Genomic DNA, 19540 nt, shown 5'->3' on the forward strand with positions numbered 1-19540 from the left:
CCACTGGCGATGGATAAAGATTTATTCGGATGAAAGATTATTCGTTACTCTCCAGTGATTTCATTTCAGTCGAAATTTTTACTCGACGATTATTCGAGTAAAAAGTTAGGTAACGCGGTTCAGCGTGCGTTTGCTTGCGAAAGTCTAAGCTGAGCTGGACATTTAGGGGGATGGAAATGCTATCAGACGTTACCTGTTAGAAAGCACGTACACTTTCTCCGATCTTCTTTGTAATTGATTTCTCAAGTGGATCAACTCCCACAAGAAATGAGATTCCATGTCTTTGGCGGAACTAGCTCGGACTTGCACTTCGGTCACGGGTATCAACACTTGGTAGCGGATTATTTCCACCTCGCTCGAATTCGCCTTCGTCGAAACCCCCTAATCGACACACATTAGCGTGCATAAAACCGATTGATGCGGATTTGTCAAGTGATTTAAGGGGGAACGCCACTGCGACGGCCGGAAAGTGAAGCCATTTTTAAGAATTTTTTTTAGGAATAATTGACAGTTTTCGTATAAAAGTTTTACATTGTAGCTTTAGTATAATGTCTTAAGAGACTGTGGAAAAAAATAAATAGAAAAACATGCATAAATTTTAATATATTAATTATACTTCTAGACTCCCCACGCGCGCTGGTCGAACGTGTAAGTATGGAACAGCAGGACCAAAATCAAATTTCATTTTTTTTTTATAAACTATATGAGTGTAGTTTCCGTTGCACGTACGGATTCTTTGCCCGAAAACAAATTTTCTTCTAAAGCGCAGCGTTTTTACAAGAATAATTTGTTTAAGAAAAATTACACTCATACAGTTTATAAAAAAAAATGAAATTTGACTTCGGACCTGCTGTTCCATAGTTACTCATTCGACCAGCGCGCATGGGGGGTCTAGAAGATTAATTAATATACTAAAATTTATGCATGTTTTTCTATTTATTTTTTTATAGTCTCTTAAGAGATTGTACTAAAGGTAGGTAATAAAATTTTTCTATGTAAACTGTAAATTATTCCTGAAAAAAATCTTAAAAGCTAACTTACCATAAGCTTCTTCTTCTGTCTTAATCTCTCCTTGCACAGAAAGACAACCGCAGATTTAAAAACGAAACACATCGCGTGCAACTCCAGGCCTTTCTTGATCTTGCCAAGAAAGTCAGAAATGTTGAGCCACTCGACACCTCCGTAGTAAAGAAGATCTCCCGGGCTCAGGTCGATTGGCTATTAAACATTAGTCGCGTTTCTCGGTATTCGTTTAAAAAAAATTCATCGAATGAGAAACATGTTCAGCGCGCTCACCTGTTTGCAAGATTTCTGGTGTTGTCTGAACAAATGGTCGAAGATAGCCCCATATTCTTCATGAATCCTTTGCATCTCGTTTATGTGCTCGGCCACTTTTTCCATACCCTTTAAGGCCTCTGCAATCGATAACCACCGGTTGATTAATTAATTATCAATTCGAATTCTTCAAGCTACTAGAAACGATTGAATTCGGTGTTCGTTTATAAGAAGGAAGAAAACGAGAAGGCTTGGTAAAAAGTGCAAAAACAGTGTCAATTTACGAATACACTTACAATCAGTTCAAATCAGCTCTGAACTGTTTCAACTCTCTGTGCATTTATTACTAGATTTAATCAGACTGTTCACTAGAGCAATATTTACCGATCAAGTGCTGATGCTCCTCGCTTCGTTCGTCAGTGAGATTTCGAAGCTGCTGCAAAAGCAGAGGATACTTGAGTATTCTTTGGATAGGCTTTATCAGATACGATTCTAAAGTTGACGAGTGTTGTTGCCTCGGATTCCTCGCTTGCAGAAACTCTTGTAAAGCTTGATTTCCTTCGTCTGCAGGAAGCAGAAGAAAGATTAGGCGACGAGGGCCAGAGAAGGAAAAGAAGGTACCGCAAGAATCACAAATCAAATGGCATTTCACTCACTTGGATGCAGGACCTTCTGCGCTTTCGAATGACTGGCGCAGAACGAGCTGTACAGCTTGAAGTGATTCACGTAGTACAAGAAAGCACTTCCAACGGAAAACAAAACACCCTTGAAAAAAGTAATACAGGTATTATGCTTCGTTAATCTTATACTATAAAGCAGAAAGTGTTTCGTATGTTTTGTGTGTTTGCCTGTCGCCTAAAAACTTCCGAACGGTAAACTCGGGGCTCACGAAATGTACCTCGGCTCATTACGTCTGGCTAATCCAGATAAATGCGACTATTTTCACCAAAAAAAATCTAAAATAATTTTTTTTTATAAAATCAGAATCAAAATTTCCTGCGAAGCCGAGTAGTAAAGCTACACTGCGTTCCACATTAGAGCATACTCGTTTCGCGCAGGGATACACTGTTGATTGGTGGTAAACCGGCAGGGAAAGTCCTGCGACCAATCGCGAAAGTGTTGAGCTGCGCAGATCGGTCGCAAATCGGTAGGGGCGTTGGTACACTCTTATATGGAACGCAGTGTAGTACTCAGTAAGTATGAGGAAAATGGCACCCGCTTCTCTTCCATATCGCGTACCTTAAATTGACTCGGGTGGTCAAAGTTACTGAAATCAGCTTCCATCTCGATCGCGTGATCAAGATTTTGCAGAAACTGTCGCTGAAACGTAACGATTTCTTGAATGTTCCCAAACAAGGCGTTTATCTCTGCGTTCGAGAGGAATGTCTCGCGCTTAAGGGGCTCCAAGTAGTTCTCTAGCAAATTGTTTAAGTTCTGAAAATGGCAAAGAAACGTCGTACTATAAGTGTTATTTTATAAGAGCGCACTGCGGTTTAATAAATTATTAATAAATTGCAACGACGGAAAGTTTAATATCCCACGAGTCTAACAAGGGAAGATTTCGAACTCGAAAATTAAAAAAATTCTGAAACTTTATGAATATGTGAGGGATTTCCTCCTGATTGCAAGGCAATTTTTTTGCTACCCAAATTCACTCGAAGGGGATGAAATTAACCCCCTAAAAATTCGGCTATTTTCCAATTTTGTGTTATAACAAGCGAACTGTAAGAGATAGAAAAAAAAGTTTCACGACAAAAGTTACTTGAAAAGAATTAAAAAATTAGATCTATCGTTTGGTGAAAAATTATTTTACAGTTCACGAGTTATAACGCAAAATCGGAAAATAACCGGATTTTCAGCAGTTAATTACACCCCCTTGGAGTGAATTTGGGCAGCAAACAAAAGTTGTGTTGTAACCAGGAGGAAATCTCCTACATATTCACAAATTTTCAGAATTTTTCGGAATCCTGGGTTCGGGGTGTTCCCTTGTAAGTGCGAAACGTATCGGTATTCGGATGTCTGGCTTTTTCTACGTGCCATCAACTCACTTTTACGTAAGTCCGCTCGGTCTCGATCAATTCCAGAATCACCTTCTTCAGTTTCTCGGCATCGCTCAGCTGCCGACTTGGCGTGAGAGCTTGCGAATGAGAACTAACAACGCTTCCAGTAGGACTGGACTTCCTGGTCTCGCCGGGCGATCGACAGATCCCCGTCACTTGCTCGGCGGTTTTTAATAAATTCTCTATTTCGAATGAATTTGTGCGGGACGTTTGCTTGCCGTTCTCTATATGGGGAGCTGACGCACACTCCTGGACGATGCTTTCCTTGCCTACGTTTACCAAAAGCAATGTATACCTTTAATTCCAGAATGTGTGTTGCGGTAACCCTTAGTATCATGATTTTTTTATTTTACCCAGAAAAATTCTTATCGCTGCATTCTTGTAAAAATTACAAGAAAATTTAAATAGTGTAATAATTTTTTATACGAATGAAAATATATGGATACAAATATGGTTAAACCATGTATAAAGGTACCAATGTATTATAATGTTAAGCCAATACTCGGTTTTGCAGAATGTTACACTAGTGTTACATACATTATTCTGTTCGACGTTAAATTTATTCACAATGGAAATCCAAAATAATTGAGAGAGAAAATTAGCATTTACCTGGCACTTTCAGTGGCCCTGGCGAAATTAACAGTTGTAATCAACAAAACGAGACAGTGCATCGCAGTAGAATTTCTACGGATGTATTTCTGCCCTGAGGACCCTTGTTACTTTTGTTACATATGGTAATAGTAAAGTATCGCTTTAAATTTCGTAAAAAAGCCCCCAAATGGAGCGCACGATTTTTTCAATTCGTGTAAAACTGGTTTCACACTATGATACTAAGGGTTAATCAAGATACAGTTTGTAAAAAAGGGAGAATGGAGTCTTTTGTCATTGAGAAACAAAATAAGAAGAAAGAAATCTGGGTAGCTGATGTATAAAGGAAGCTGTGCTTTTTAATTTTATTTTGCGTGTGTGAGAAAGAGAAAGAGAGGGAGCTTACTCCATCCAGGAGCTGGAACAATCAGACCAGAAATCATTTCTTCGCTTATAACCGGTGGATCGGTTGGCGGTGGTGGGCAAACCAAACTCTCGATTATATCGTCGGTAACCCTCATTATGCCTGTGAGATCCGGCGGTTCGGTTCGAGATGACCTCATCATCATACAGAGACCGACCTCTTCTTGTAATACACTTTCCAGGTACATCATATCCAGATCACTTACAATAGCACCATTGATCACCATAATCTCGTCGCCTTTAATGATACCTATAAGGTGAGAGCAACAGATTGGCATTTGATCTTGCTTTCCGCTCACACTAAACATAGAATTCGTTATCTGTACATTAATATGAACTGGACAAGTGTGCACGTAGGTAAATGTAAAGGGCACTATGATCTTTCAGAGCTAAATCGGTGATGAGCAACCTTTGGCTCGTAGGGAGCTAAAAGTGGAAACCTAATACTCTAGGCGGGCCGCAATATTAAATACTTAAATATACTAATCGAAGGATTTTAATTTATGGGGTGAACCTGTTATTTCTGATATTTCTGAGATTTACAATTGAAACAATTGCGGGCCGAAATATTAAATACTTAAATATACTAATCGAAGGATTTTAATTTATGGGGTGAATCTGTTATTTCTGATATTTCTGAGATTTACAATTGAAACAATTTCGGGCCGCAATATTAAACACTTAAATATACTAATCGAGGAATTTTAATTTATGGGGTGAATCTGTTATTTCTAATATTTCTGAGATTTACAATTGAAACAATTTCGGGCCGCAATATTAAACACTTAAATATACTAATCGAAGAATTTTAATTTATGGGGTGAATCTGTTATTTCTAATATTTCTGAGATTTCCAATTGAAACAATTGCGGGCCGCAATATTAAATACTTAAATATACTATTCGAAGAATTTTAATTTATGGGGTGAATCTGTTATTTCTGACATAGATTTACAATTGAAACAGGTTGCAACATTTAAGGTGGCGCTTCTAGAAATAATTCCATTTTCTTTGTCTCGACATATCACTAGCATAGTTATTATCATTATTGTATTATAAGTGTCGATCAGTGTTCCCTCGAAGTGGCATGCTAACGCGAGCTTGCCTAACTAATGGAGAGTGAAGTACGAAAAAATCAATGGATTTCAATGCCGGCCACCACAACATTCTATGACCTATTCTAAAGAAACGTTACGAAGGCCATCGGATGCGGCCCAAGTGTGGATATCTACTGCGTAACCTTCGTTACTAAATTAGGTACTTTGATGAAGGGGTGAGTTACGTTCAGTCACGCGGATACATAGGAGTACGTACGTGCACACAGGCTTGAAACGAAGATTTTCTCGTCGGTATTCGCATCTACAAAACGTGTCTTACCGTTTTGCATTGCCACACTTTTGTCCTCAACTCTGCTAACGTAACAACACAATTCGTCCTGCCTGTCGGAATTCTCGATGAGCTCCGCTTCCACCGAGAAGCCCCACATTTGTTCCAGGGTATTTCTTTGCAATTCCACTTGATACAAGATCTTGGCGCAAACTTCAACGATCTCGTGTGTATGCAACTGAAACACACAGGCACGTACACGTTCCACCGAGTTGACACCTCGATTTCCCTCGGTGCTCTTCTCATTGCCTAAGGCTTACGCTACCAAAACCACAACTACGCTCGCTAATTTATTTTAAGAATCTTGCCGATTTTACGTTTTGTTAATTTTGTTAACCGTCCGAACAAAATTGCAGCGCACGGAGATAGGTACGTACCTAGGTATCTACTCCGTGTATGGTATTGAATTGTAAATATTGAAGGAATGAAATATAATGCTCACATATGTTTCTATCGAGTCGGTTCGATGCGGCACGAAATAATTATGATCCTCCATGTCGCGTCGCTTTTTCACGCGAACGAAATGCTCCATCGGGTTCAGGTTCTTCCTGTTGCAAGCACTCGCCAAGAACTCTTCGACCGTCATAGCGTCGCGCAAAAATACAGATACCAGCTGCCGAAGTCAGGACAAACGACATCGATTACGTAAACAATAGGAATGGATCAACCTCCTGGTTCGGGGGTGGTTGATCGCGAGGTTCCTCGACTACCCGCGGCTTACCTGGTTCTCCGGCACGCACACTTTTACAGTCTTCTCGTCGTCCCTGGATGATATTTGAAGGGACCTCCGGCTCGACCCGCTGTTGGATCTCGAGAGTAACGGCGGCCTCCTCTTCGTAGCGCCGCGACCTGCTAGCAGGTTGTTGAGCAGCGAGGGGCTTCGGGCGCATATAAAAGCGTGAAACGACGACACCGTAAATACTCCTAGTTTGTTCAGTGTCTGCTTTGTAGCGCGAGACACGTGCGTCAATAAACTCTGCGGAGAAAATGAAAGATCGAAATCGAGACGTGATTCTCGCAGCGGCGTTATCAGTTGCTCCCCTACTAATCTAGCGGAAACTGGCTCGTCCAACTTCCACCTGCAGCATTCTATTTGCGGTGGACGCACGGCAATCGATACGATTTTCCAATATAACGCACCTAAACGACCATAAGCTGCGCGTATTAAACGGAAAACTGTCTTTGATATCAGTGCCATTAAAATATCCAATCCTTGATAACCCGTATCGACTAAATTTCCAATGAAATCTTTTTTGAAACACCTCTACGGCTTGTGGCTATCATAAACAAACGAAAAGAAAATTTCAACTTTTCGACCTCGAAATACCCACGTAGCCTCTTAACTACTCTCTAGCTGACTTGGGAGATTTAACCCTGTAGATCTGGGGATGCTAGTGGAAGTGATTTTTTTACTCTATTAAGGATTAATATACAGTTAATTGTGCAAAATAATGTTGCAAATTGGAGCGAGCTGTGAGCAAAAAAACAGGCTTGTGGAGAGCAACAAAGAATACAACAAAAAAGTCTCACGAAGCCGATGGCCACCTCAACCTACATATGTACGTATTCGCCGGTGCTTTTTTGTGCTGTGTCAACGTTAGTCGGCTTCGTAACCTGAATCTGACGTGCCTAATGTATCGTGCGTGACTTGGTTCTCTGCCGGGTCGAGGGTGTATAATTCGTTGGGTACCAGAAGCCACCGGGGGCTCCGTTCTTCGCCCGAAACACACCGTAACGGTGTGTACTTACTTTCGGATTAGGTAGCTCTCCGCTCTGCAGACTAGCCATATAGCACTTGAGGCGAAACTGCTCGCAATAAAGCCGCTCCAAGTTCTCTTCCCACTGGATGATTCGATTGTTGATCTGCTGCTTCATTTCCACGTCGGAAACGACAGACTGCTGTAGATCAGCCATATGCTTCTGTTTATGGTCCTAGGCAAACGATACACACGATAGGAGGAGGTTTTATCCTCCTGCGTGATGTGTTCTACATACCGGTGGCTAGCAATTAAATCGATGGAAAGGATATGGATGCGTCCTGCTTGCTTACCGAGTCTATCGCCTTCTCCAACCGAAAGATCTCTTCCTGCAATAAATGAAGGGTCCCAGTTTTTCCGCGATGGCGCGCGAACGCAGCGGCGCAAGCCGAATGGATGCTGTTCACCCAGTTCTCCAGTTCCACCTGACACGGTGCCTGGCGCAAACAACGAGACGTGTTTCTTTATTCGTAATCACCAACACTGCTGCGACACTCGCGAATAATCGTTGATGCATATGTGATTTCAGACTTTCAGACTTCGAGGACTTTGAGAATTTTCAGAATTTCAGACTTTGAGGACTTTCAGAATTTCAGACTTGGAGCACTTTCAGACTTTGGGGACTTTCAGACTTTCGGACTTTCAGAAATTCAGACTTTGAGAACTTTCAGAATTTCAGACTTTGAGGACTTTCAGAATTTCAGACTTTGAGGACTTTCAGAATTTCAGACTTTGAGGATTTTCAGAAATTCAGACTTTGAGGACTTTCAGAAATTCAGACTTTGAGGACTTTCAGGCTCTGAGGACTTTCAGAACTTCAAACTTTCAGACCTTCAGGACTTTCGGGCTTTCAGACGTTCAGGCTCTGAGGGCTTTCAGGCTTTGAGGACTTTCAGAATTTTAGACTTTCAGGACTTTCAGGCTTTGAGGACTTTCAGACCTTCAGACTCTCAGACTTTGGGGATTTTCAGGACCTTCAGGATTTTCAAACTTTGCGGACTTTCAGACGTGCCGTTCGTGTACAAGCACCTACCGAACCTCGTATAATTCATTTCGATACCAATGGTATCCTACTTACTTGGAACAAGTAAGCATCGCCAAACGCTGTGCTCAGGCAAAATATATAATCCCTCTTCGGATGTTCCGGGATCGGTTGCATGATCGCGCCATCCACTATAATCAGGTGTTTCGGTGCCGCTTCCATGGCCCTGCTCTCCTGCGAGTCGCAAGGATAGAAGAGCAACGTGGTCCCTTTCAGGCAGACCCAATAACCCTTCCACCCTCTTTTCCTCGCCAGCTCGATCTGATGTTTCTTCCGCAACAGCCACTTTTTCACGCTGAGGAACCTACGAATCGACATCATCTATCGTCACCCAGATCCTCCGCACAATCATGCTCGTCTTCTCCGTCACGCTCTACTTACCCGGCCTTCCGAACTGCTCCGGTGCAATTGAACGAAGCTGCAGCCGTGCCAGTCTGGTTCCCCCGGTAGGGTGAGTTTATCACGCTTTCGCCGTCGTCGTCGTCGCTCACAGCGGTGGTTAGCGACATTCTGTCGTCGTCCGACATCTGTAATATCACGCGAATGGATGTATGTGGTTAGTCGGTCACGTTGCACTTCTTCTCGCCGAAGATTCGTTTTTTTCTTTGTTCACACATCGAAGGTGGGGGGGAGATACTTGGATCACGCACAATTCCAAATACAGTGTATGTACAGGTGAGAATTTAGGGGCCTACGCACTAATAATAAAAGAATCTTGAATCATTACCGAGTACATCGTGAACGCGTGCATTTTATCGCGTAATACGTTCGAGGTACTGGAGCTAATACGTCAGACAGAAGAGGGATGCGAGAGGATGCGAGAGGGTGCGAGAGGATGTGAGCAATCGCAGCGGGCGTAAAGAATGTATGGATCCAATAACAGCAGCTTAATCAACTCGCTTATAGCAAGGATAACCTTGCAAGTGTATAAATATAATCGGATGCATAAGAAACATCGATATCGGATAAAAATAGTGCACTTATCCAGCAGTGCTGCCCCTGCGCCGATCCGAAGGGGCTTTACTGTGCAGGTATATTATACGTTACATAGAAATGTCGGGTGAATCGCATGAATTTTAACACGTTTACTATCCAATGTCCATGCCGGTCGAAACGTCGAACGTTCTCCTCGCATGCGAGTGAAAAAGAGAGGGGGATGTTTTCGGGGTGCGACAAAAGGGACGTAGTGACTGGGTGGAGGGGGAAGTGACGTTAACGATAAAAGTAACTGTACGACGTACAACGTACAACGTACGATCACGCGGGAACTCGTGTCTCTACCTTTTTAGCATAATTTGTCATACCGCGTAGCTTCTCGCGCAATCCTCTAAGGCCCTCGCCGGCCCAAAAACTTACGACTTTTTTCAGAAAGTCAGCGTTGCACGCATCCGCCGTGATGTGCGGATGGTAATGACAGTAGCAACCCTCCTTTAGAAGCTTCATGTTCGTCTTGGCGGTGCCGTTGATCTTGAACATGATTTCTCGGCACGGTACGTTCAGACCGTGGATATAACGCTGGGCCCAAGTGTTCAGGGCCCCGTATACGATCTTGAGCAACTTGTAGTAATAACCGTCACCGAGGCCGAAGTTCACCTTCTCCCTTACGTTCTTGCAATTGAACCAGTACAGCTTCCTAGTCTCGTTGATGCATATCACGCTGACGGTGTGCCTCTTGCACAGGCAGAAATACTTTTTACAGTGCTTCTTGTGCAGCGTCCTCAGGTCCGTGTAGCTGCTGCTCGGATTCAACAGATTCAGAGTGCTATTCATACATCTGATCGCCCATCTTGGCTCTACCATTATTCGTCGTTGCTTGGTTCCTTTCCTTGAACCGACACGGGATTACTAGCTCCTCGATGCGGAACTGATGCGAAATCAATGGCCCGCCGGGCAAAGCAGTCAACATGTCCGTACAGAAAAAAGGGGCACCATGCCGACGCCGATGCGGCGACAAGGTCTCGGCTTCGTTCTTCCTTCTTTAATACGTCTTTATTGTCTTTCCGAAAGGCGACAGCCGAGCGGGATCGATCGCCGTGCTTTCGCCGCAAATAATTCCGAAAGTGTCGCGAGGCTCAGCCCCGCTTCGCGCCAGCTCGTCGCCTCGCTCTTCGGCCTCGTATAATCACGAAAAAATAATATCTGACTTATCCTCGCGGTCGCATCAATCGTCCAGGCCGGTGTCCTCGCGGCGCACCATCGACGAGTAAAATTCCTCGTCCCGCTTGTAGATCTGCACGATCTGCTTCGCGAAGGTCATAGCTAACGGCTCCAGCTCCTTTGTAAGTAAATGCAGCAGGCTGATTATGAACGTGCACACGAAGTAGAAAAGACAGAGTCGACTCGCGTTGAGCATTTTCCACGGGCACGAGATTATATCGCCAGTTCGTTCTGTCCCGTCTAGTGATCGAGCCCAGCATCGGTCGACTAGCTAGAGGACGAACAAGGGGAGAGGCAAGAAGACGAGAAGCTTTATATTTTACAAACGCTTCCCTGAGTACGATGCATCAACCTGCGAGACAAACAACATCGCGTGGAACATCTCCTATCATTTGTACAGCTTCCTTCGTCTCTTTACTTAAGGCAAATGTATCTTATGCTCCGCGGACCGCGTCTGAACAGCTTCCGCCTCTATCTGTATAACTACAACGAATTTATCCCTCGCAATCAATAACCCGCCGGGTGCAACATAATCTTGTACTATGCGGTTCCTTTTGTACGCATTCTCTCGGCCGATCCACGGTTCAGAAGAGATACAGAAGAGATTGCTCCTCCGGCACAGATGCTTAGATATCACACCTCTCGTTCCACCGACACTCTTCCGAGAAGAGTCTCGCCGATCCACTCGAGGCGGCGTTCAAGAAATCCCCGAGCCGGTTGACAAAATAGAACCGATCACTCTGAAGATTCGCCTAGAATCCTAGAAATTCCCCTATGCGCGTGCTCCCTCATTCTCCTTTCTCCTCGCGACGAGCAAACCTTGTGTTCCGCGGTTAAAAGTAAATATATAGAATATGATTTTCTAATACATATGTGTAGAAACCAACTCTCTGTATAAAAATATGTTCCTCTTCTCGATATCACTTTCTCTTTTTGTGTTTCGTAAGTATACGTACGTGTATAAGATCGATTACTATATCCTCTTTAAGCGTTAAATCTGGTTCCCTCCCAATTTATCACAAATCATCGTTTCATTTCTCGGTCAGCCTCCCTTCCGCCCTTCCGCCCTCCCTCCCTCCCTCCTTCTTTTCCCCGTTGCACCTGGAGCGAGCCACGAGCTTCTCTCAATCTTCCCTCAAGAAATTGAACTCATCACTCCCCCGGCTAGTCGTCTAATCTCCAGACCCGACTCGTGGGGAATCCTTTGTGCGCGGAGCGGAGAGCAAGGGGGGCGAAAACAGCGAAGATCCCAGGTGTCTAATCAATCACCTGTACGTACAGATCTAAGTTACACGCGTGCCTAAGGTTCGTCGACGAGCTCGCTACGATGCATAGTTGTTCTGCGTCAACACCACGTGAGCCTGCACGTGCCGAAGAACTCGAAACGCAATTGTTTCAGCGGAGCGACATTTCCGCGCGGGGTGCCCCGATACGGAGCTATCTGTCTCGCGGGGTAATCAGCTCCCCGGGTGTCCACGATTAACCTTCGCTCCGTTACTGCCGACTCCTGATCTTCCCCGATCGACGGGCTCCCTCCTATTTCTCCTCTAACGTATAGCCACGGGATTTCTCGCACGCTTCCGACCCTCCAGGCTGTCACTAATGTCCCCATCCATCGTGATATGCACGCGTGACGTTCCGCTGGGTAAACTCCAGACGGCACTGGTTCTCCAACTCCTGGAGAACGCGTAACTGGCTAGGCGAGCACACGAGGAAATTGTCACCCCCGTCCGGCGAGGCGTACCGGTCGCGATCTCTCGATCCGTTCTTTCTTTTTCACCCCCAAGGCTCGACGATTATCCAGCCCCGCTCTCTTTACGCGAACGAACAGGAGGTTTCGAATTGGTGGTCCGCAGCCGCGAACGTGCGTTTGCTCCAGACTGCTGCGCTGGAGAACAGGGTAGAGGAGAGCTGCTACCGCGAGGGGAATCAATACCTCGGTCCTTCGCGAGACCGAAAGGGGAGCGGGGCGACCGGTAGTAGGGAAACGAAAGGTTGGCGAGGGGTTGCGAAGAGGCCGCGGAATCAGGCTTGCAATAGGAAAGTGGGTGACGATATAGAAGGGGCAGCGGCACAGTGGGGGGATCGCGCCGGAAGGGGTAGACCGGTGGTGGGTGGCGACGGCAGCGGTGGCGGTAACGGCAGCGGTGGTGGCGGCGGCTGATGGCAAAACTTTTGGTGGGGGAGAAGAAAACATTGCGAAAGCACCGAGGTACGAAAGGGCTGTTATACTTCGGGGGAGAGCGAAGCGTAATGCCGCCGAACGCGGAGCGGCACTGTGGCAGATCACTTGCACCCCTAGCCGCCAGCAGTTATTGCGTCGCGCGCCGTGCGAGTGCTAATCACAGGGTACACAGAACACCTACCTTAAACGCTCCACCTGCACAGAAACATTGCATCTCGTAGGACAAGTGCGGAGGCAGTCCTAGCGACTTGCGGAGACGAGAAAGAAGCGAAGGTACTCGGTGGAGGAAATCCTCCTCGGATTATACGTTCGCGCATGCACTTGTTGTTGTTGACAGGGGAGAGTCTATCCTCGACTTTCCGTCTGCTGGTGCCACGAGTGTGCATTTAGTTGCCGGCACGTGTTCGATCGCACTGTTGAAGCGCCGCTTTCTTTCTCTTCGTGCTTTATGTACACGCGTGTGCCGGGGTAAGTGAGCAGATCAATTTTAATCGCAGCTCCTCTCGCGTTCGGACGCCCGGTTGCGAAGTGTAAACTTCTATCTCTCCAGGGGGAAAAGGCGAGAGGATGTTGCCTACTCGATCCGAAAGAGATGATGTATAGGAATAGACTGGAAGGTGTCGCGGACACGACGTTTGCAGGCAGGGTTAGTAGGTTATCGACGTTCCCGGGGTAGATATGCGCTTTTCTTGCAACATCGATGGACATAATTGCGTGTGCCCATAAATACGCGCGCTCCTCTAGCTGGGTGTTTCGTAGGAACCAAGGGGTATTTCTCGCGCGACACGCGTGACAGGAGTATGCTTGGTGCATATGGTACAGTTGGCACGGTATTAAGTGTTTCGTATTACCTTCGCACGCAGAAACAGGCGACTTTATACGCTGAGTATAAGAACTTGCATAACTGACGTTCATCGTACTTGTAATATTCCCAAACCTTTTGTTTCGACCCTATTATTTTTCCCGGCTCGTGCAAGCAAATTACGAATAACTACGTTTCACGCGAAGTACGCGCAGAACTGCCGTATCGCGCACGCGGCTTGGTTGAAATGATAAATGGTAAATTATAAGCGAAGATCATTTAAAAGAGCGTTATATTGCAATGGCAAGATTTAAGGGGCAACCTGGTTTAGGGGCGGTATTGATAGTCGCTACTTATTCTTAAGCGAACGCTTAAGCATTCGGCATCCTTTACTAGCTACCAGGTTAATAGAACATGCCGCAGCATTTGCTGAAGAATAAGTAGCGACTATGCATACCGGCCTAAGACGATGAAAACACGATGATTTTTTAAGAATTATTTTCTCAACAAATATGAAGAGAATCTTTCCAGAACTTTAAGGGTGTGTTACTGTATTTATATCGTCGATGAATGAAAAACAGTTATGATGAAATTAAATTAAACCATTGTTTTTTGTATGAGAACGTCGAAATTTTTCCGTCGAAATCGTAACTTTTTCGTTAAAGTCTCATAATTTTGGCAATTTTAGACATTTTACTTAATTTTTTAATACATCGACGATATAAATTCAGGTCAATTAGGAAAAATTCGGCTTTTTATTTCGGGCAAAAATTGGATCCGCTGGGATGTACACAATTTGACGATATCCCGATAAAACAATATTAAATGAATTATTATAGAATAAAAAAAATGTTTTTTTGTTGTCTGAATATACAGTAAAGCACGCTTAAAATTTTCAAATGATTCTCTTTATATTTGTTGAGAAAATAATTGTTAAAAAATCCCGGGTTTTCAGCGTCCAGGTTCCCCCCGTAAGGATTTTAATCCCGTGTTGTTATCAGAGTTTTAATAGATTCTCTATCTACTGGAATGCGATTCGGTAGCGTAGATATGTAGGTACTAATGGAGTACATATGTATTTCCAAGCGTTTGTAAAAACATTCCACACGCACAGAGAGGTGAAGAAGAGAATGTAATAGAACTAGGGCGAAATGCAATCATTCGTGCATTACACAGCGCATTCGGTTAATCATCTTCCATGCGGTGTTTATAAATTTCCCATACAAATTCCAGTGTCTTTCGATAGATTGACAAGTTAGGAATTTCCGTGTCTCACCGCCTTCACTGTTGGCAACGTACTTTTAGTTTCACTTCTACTTGCTAAAATTCGAGCTAACCGAGGCAACAGAGCGTTTGAATGGGATCTCGACATATCGGTTTGATAAGGTCAACAGCTCTATTGAGACGACTTACCTCCGAGGATGTCAAGTAGCAGAGTCTCGAGTCTGTGCTCTCCAAGGAGGCTTGTTGAACTATCCCGTATCTGCCGTCTCTGTCGGACATATAGTCGGATCTGACGCTGTCCTGCCTGTCGAAGGTGCCTCTGGAAAATAGAGAAAAGTTCTATGTTTAACTAACGGCGATAGTGCGCTACTGTCACTGAAGCACACGGATGGGATGCGTGACATTTGTACATTCACACGTTTCACATCTAGAGTATAAATGTCCGTATAAACGGCGCCGGAGAGATAGGTACATACAGATGGAACGAAGGTACCGATAATCCGTGCTTTTAACGGGGATTCTCGTCCAACAGCCCCAGAAGTAACTGATATTTAAGAATTTTTTTTTAAAGAACTGTTGGGCATATTGGATTAAACTCTTTTGGGATATAAGGAGGTATTTTTAAACTTGCAGAAAATATTTTTTTTATGGCAATCCTTCTTATTATTTATTAATTATTGTGGAACCTTTTCCACCTCTTCGACGATGTAACTCCTGCTGGCGGGGTGTGTAGCACCTATCACAGTCTTCTGATTGCAAAACAAATAGAAGTTCCTTAAAGTTAGATAGTTTACCCTGGGATTGGTCCACTTTAAAGAAAAAACATGAAAAATTGAAAGAGTTATAGCGTTTGAAAGAAAAAGTATGCTTTTTCCTCAGACAAATGTTTCATATTATTCTTTACATCGCCGAAACAAATATTACAAATAAAAACTAAAATTAAATTTTTAGCTCCAGTCCCAGGGTAAATTATTTAACTTTAAGAAAAATTTCTTCTTTTCGCAATCGGATGACTGTGACAGGTGCAACACCTGACGCCACCATCGTCAAAGAGGTTAAAACGACTCCACAATAATTAATAAATAATAAGAAGGATCGACATAAAAAAAATATTTTCTGCAAGTCTAAAGATGCCTCCTTATATCCCAAAAGAGTTTAATGCAATATTAACAATAATTTTTTTTAAAAAAAATCATAAATTTCGGGGGCTGTTACACGAGAATCCCCTCTTAAAGCTTTTCTTGAATTTTGTGTTCTGGATAAGCTAGCGCATAGAATCAGCACCGAACGAACCAATTGGAGCAAACCTGATGTTATTCTACCCCATTATCTTGCGTCAGAGCGTACATTAGGACGCCTCGCGTCAGGTACTACTACTCCGAATTTCGCGGCTGAAGCAAGACAATGGGTTGAAAGAATTCGGACGTGTCGGTACAAGGTCTCGATAGAAATGACAATGCAAAGGATAAACAACGTCGATGGCGAAGAACAGAAAAACGAGCATAGTTTCGTTAAAGTGGAGAGAACGTGAGTGGCTCAGGGTGCAAGTGGGGGGTGACTGCGTGCGTTGTAAAGTGGGAAAGGAGGTTCACACTATTACGAACAGAGTGGATAGCCACGATACGTATACCAAAGTGGATCAATGAACGCACGCGGCTATATCGTTGATTCATGAAATCAGCGTTACCCTCTAGAAACTGTGTAACCGTGCAAAGCTTTAGGGCGAGTGGTCTTTTAACACCGTAGGTAGCGCTGCATTTCTCACCTTTGTTCTAAGGAATCGGTTCGATTGGACTTATATCCGCTATCGTTAAGGCTGCTTTCATGTCTCAACGATGGAAGGGAGTCCCACGGAGATTCTCGTCTGTGCCCCGAATAACTTTGATTTATCGAACTGGAAGCACCAGATCCAAGAGTCGAACTACCCGACTGCCATCCGTCGGAATGCCGAAACCACTGTGCACGCGCAGATTCTCCAATGCAGCTGGCACATCTTAAAATTTCACATGTCTGTCATTTAAGTGGTATATCCCTCTCGCTCGCTCACACTCTCAATCACTCCGACACCATCCCTCACATTGGCTTTTAAATATGGTGTCGATCAACAGACTCGAAAGATTTCAGAGTTCTCTACGAAAAGCACCGATGAAAGTAATCATTCGTGGAGAATGACGCGGTATGGTTTGCAGTTGAAACAAGCTTTACTGTTTAAGGGTGTGCTCTCGTCTAGAGACCCTCTATCCTCTTCAGGGACGACGCACAAAAAATAGATATTTAAAACAAACTTTTCAGTAAGTTGTAAAAAAAAATCAGCTATATTGTGTAATAATAATTAATGGAGATGTGGGTTTTTCTCAAAGCGGTGTTCTTCGCGACGTTGACCACGATATCTCAGCTTCCAGTGGGCCAATCTGGTCCATCTTTTTTGCACACCTTCAGAAAACATATACTTCTGGCTGGTAGTAGAATCGAGTCGAAAGAGTTTTTCTTTCAGATGTTTAAGGCCGGTTAAAAACGAAAAAGACGCTAAAAATGAATTTATATATTCAAAGTCTTGCCATTTTGTGATTTTTTTTTTATAAATTTGCTAGGAGCTATAGCCTTAATCTTACTGATTAAGAATCCCTTTGGGTTTTTATTTTATTTCAGTAGAACAGCCGGAATCGTGCACACCACGAGGCAACCTTCTTTGCACACGCTTTACGATATGACCCATACCTCCGTTAATTATTATTATACGTGGTTGAAATTTCTTTACAACTTACTGAAATCTTAATAAATACGCGTGGACAATGATCGTCGGTAAACACTGTGTAGTCTTCTTCTGCGTCGCCCCTGAAGAATGCAAAAAATTGACCTTCCAGACCAGAATGCTCCCGCAACGTAAAGATCGTCGAGCTTCGCTTTACAAAGTATATATGTTATCGTATAAAAATGCAATCTAGAAATTACCTAGAATTGTAATCGCTAAGGTATCCACGATCACGGTCCGCGTCTCTCTCTCGCTTCTCGCGTATCATCTCGTTGCGATCGCTATAGTAACCGTCTCTGCTGTCCTTGCTGCTTTGCCTCTCGTTGCAATAGCGATGCGACAAAGGCAGTGTCGACGATTTGTTTGAATTAGGACCTGAAAGGGATGCATGTCATGAGTATCCTCGGCACAGTGGAAACTATTACAACGACGGATAAATGTTAAAGGGTAACGGGAGGTGCTAGTAGGCAGCAGATGGAAGAGGAGCGAAGAGAGGAGAATAACGTTGGAAAATAAAGGGTTGTTTCATCGAAATACTACTTCTCCACTAATTTCCTCGCTGTTTTCCAATTGTAATTTTTTTCAAAACGACGAAACACGTCAGCCAGTGAACTAATCCTTCCAGCATCTCAAAAACACTCGAGTCGAGTAGACCGATTTTAAAAAAGCATTGAGAAAGTATTTTAAAGGGTGTCCGAATATTTTTGTGACTTAGAGAAAGGTATCATTGACACTTACGTCTGCGGGAAACGTGAGGTGTACGTTGAACGTTTAGTGGTAAATTCTCTGCAAACTCTGCAACACGAAGCGACGGTAGAGGTGAAAATTGAGCACTCGCGAGTGCTTGCGAATTGGTGCAAATAATGGAAAGGACAAGTTAGCCTTTGCGGTTAGCGTGACTCACCTAAATTCTCCATACTCTGCGTGAGCAATGCCTCGAACGTACGCAGGCTGTAACTCTCAGCGTCCATACCCTTAGCCAAGGTGTTCCTCAAATGCATCTCGTATTCGAGGAGGAGCCTGCTGGTCGGGCTGCCGGGCGTTGAGACCGACTGCATGCTCTGTTGCTGATATGGCTGGCCGCCGTTGCAACGACGCGAATTACAATGCGTCGGCTGCTCCATGTCGGAGTTACCGTTGGAGGAGCTCGGCGTGGTCGCGTAGCACTGATTATCGAAGATGACATTATCCGAGGGCGGCGACATATCACCTGTGCATCGATTACGTTCCGAATCTAAGTAGGTGGTCCTGTCTCTGCCGCCTACGACAAACAGGTGCCTCATGCAAGAATTGGAAACGGTGTGATGAGATCGTATTCAGCTGTCGGAGGAAAAGAATCGTTACTTTACTGCGTTCGGGTCGGTTCGACGGTGTGGTTGGTGATGTTGACATGCGCCATGCACCCTCGCTAACTGACTACGGAACCCCATTATTTATTTATACACGGTAATACCTTTCTTTTTTTAATCGCCCGGGACATTATGACATTAAGAGGCTGACACGTGCGAAACGAGACACGTGGCATGCCCGTGAAAACTCTAGACGCCTGTCTGATCCGTTACGGAGTAAATCTACTTGGAGTATCTGTGCGTATGCTATATGTGCTTCTGTATATTTCAATTAGCGCTCACTCGATCGCTTTTCGATTTTTAAATGAAATTCTGCAGGGTCAATTGTGCTGGCGTCGTCTTGTCTTGGACGCACGAATGCTTATTTATCTATGTATGCACGCTTAATCGCATTCTCGCGGTACGACTCCGCTCGACTATTATAAACGTGTATGTGAGTACACTAAGGTGTCTTTTTAAACGTCACTACAAGTAACAAGTAGTATAGCTACTGTAAACGTGGACACTCTCTCGCTTTAATGCAACTTGTTCCTCCGAAAAA

The 19540-nt window shown here is 44.1% G+C and overlaps 2 protein-coding genes across 16 annotated transcripts in view; one reads left to right on the forward strand and one right to left on the reverse strand.

The window, feature by feature from the left end:
- LOC143376433 (uncharacterized) overlaps positions 1-6935 on the forward strand; it is a 50317-nt gene extending 43382 nt beyond the window's left edge. Inside the window, exon 3 of the mRNA XM_076826759.1 lies at positions 6924-6935. The gene's annotated coding sequence lies outside the window, so the exon portion shown is untranslated. The remainder of the gene's footprint in view (positions 1-6923) is intronic.
- The window catches only part of Sif (guanine nucleotide exchange factor still life), a 42016-nt gene that overhangs the window by 10015 nt on the left and 12461 nt on the right, over positions 1-19540 (reverse strand). For 10 of the 15 annotated variants that reach the window (XM_076826728.1, XM_076826726.1, XM_076826720.1 and 7 more), the window contains exons 8-27: positions 18555-18911; positions 18389-18445; positions 17851-18025; positions 16664-16891; positions 15088-15217; positions 8912-9057; positions 8567-8834; positions 7782-7925; positions 7481-7663; positions 6453-6707; positions 6174-6344; positions 5660-5909; positions 4330-4596; positions 3324-3604; positions 2515-2709; positions 1932-2040; positions 1660-1839; positions 1297-1415; positions 1042-1218; positions 194-381 (exon numbers count right to left, since the gene is read on the reverse strand). In XM_076826728.1, the coding sequence (XP_076682843.1) occupies positions 194-381; positions 1042-1218; positions 1297-1415; positions 1660-1839; positions 1932-2040; positions 2515-2709; positions 3324-3604; positions 4330-4596; positions 5660-5909; positions 6174-6344; positions 6453-6707; positions 7481-7663; positions 7782-7925; positions 8567-8834; positions 8912-9057; positions 15088-15217; positions 16664-16891; positions 17851-18025; positions 18389-18445; positions 18555-18911 (3880 nt within the window). The remainder of the gene's footprint in view (positions 1-193; positions 382-1041; positions 1219-1296; positions 1416-1659; positions 1840-1931; positions 2041-2514; positions 2710-3323; positions 3605-4329; positions 4597-5659; positions 5910-6173; positions 6345-6452; positions 6708-7480; positions 7664-7781; positions 7926-8566; positions 8835-8911; positions 9058-15087; positions 15218-16663; positions 16892-17850; positions 18026-18388; positions 18446-18554; positions 18912-19540) is intronic. The other 5 variants (XM_076826730.1, XM_076826725.1, XM_076826724.1 and 2 more) reach the window with 3 other exon arrangements.

Source organism: Andrena cerasifolii, chromosome 14 (genome assembly GCF_050908995.1).
Source record: "Andrena cerasifolii isolate SP2316 chromosome 14, iyAndCera1_principal, whole genome shotgun sequence".
Lineage (NCBI taxonomy): Eukaryota > Metazoa > Arthropoda > Insecta > Hymenoptera > Andrenidae > Andrena > Andrena cerasifolii.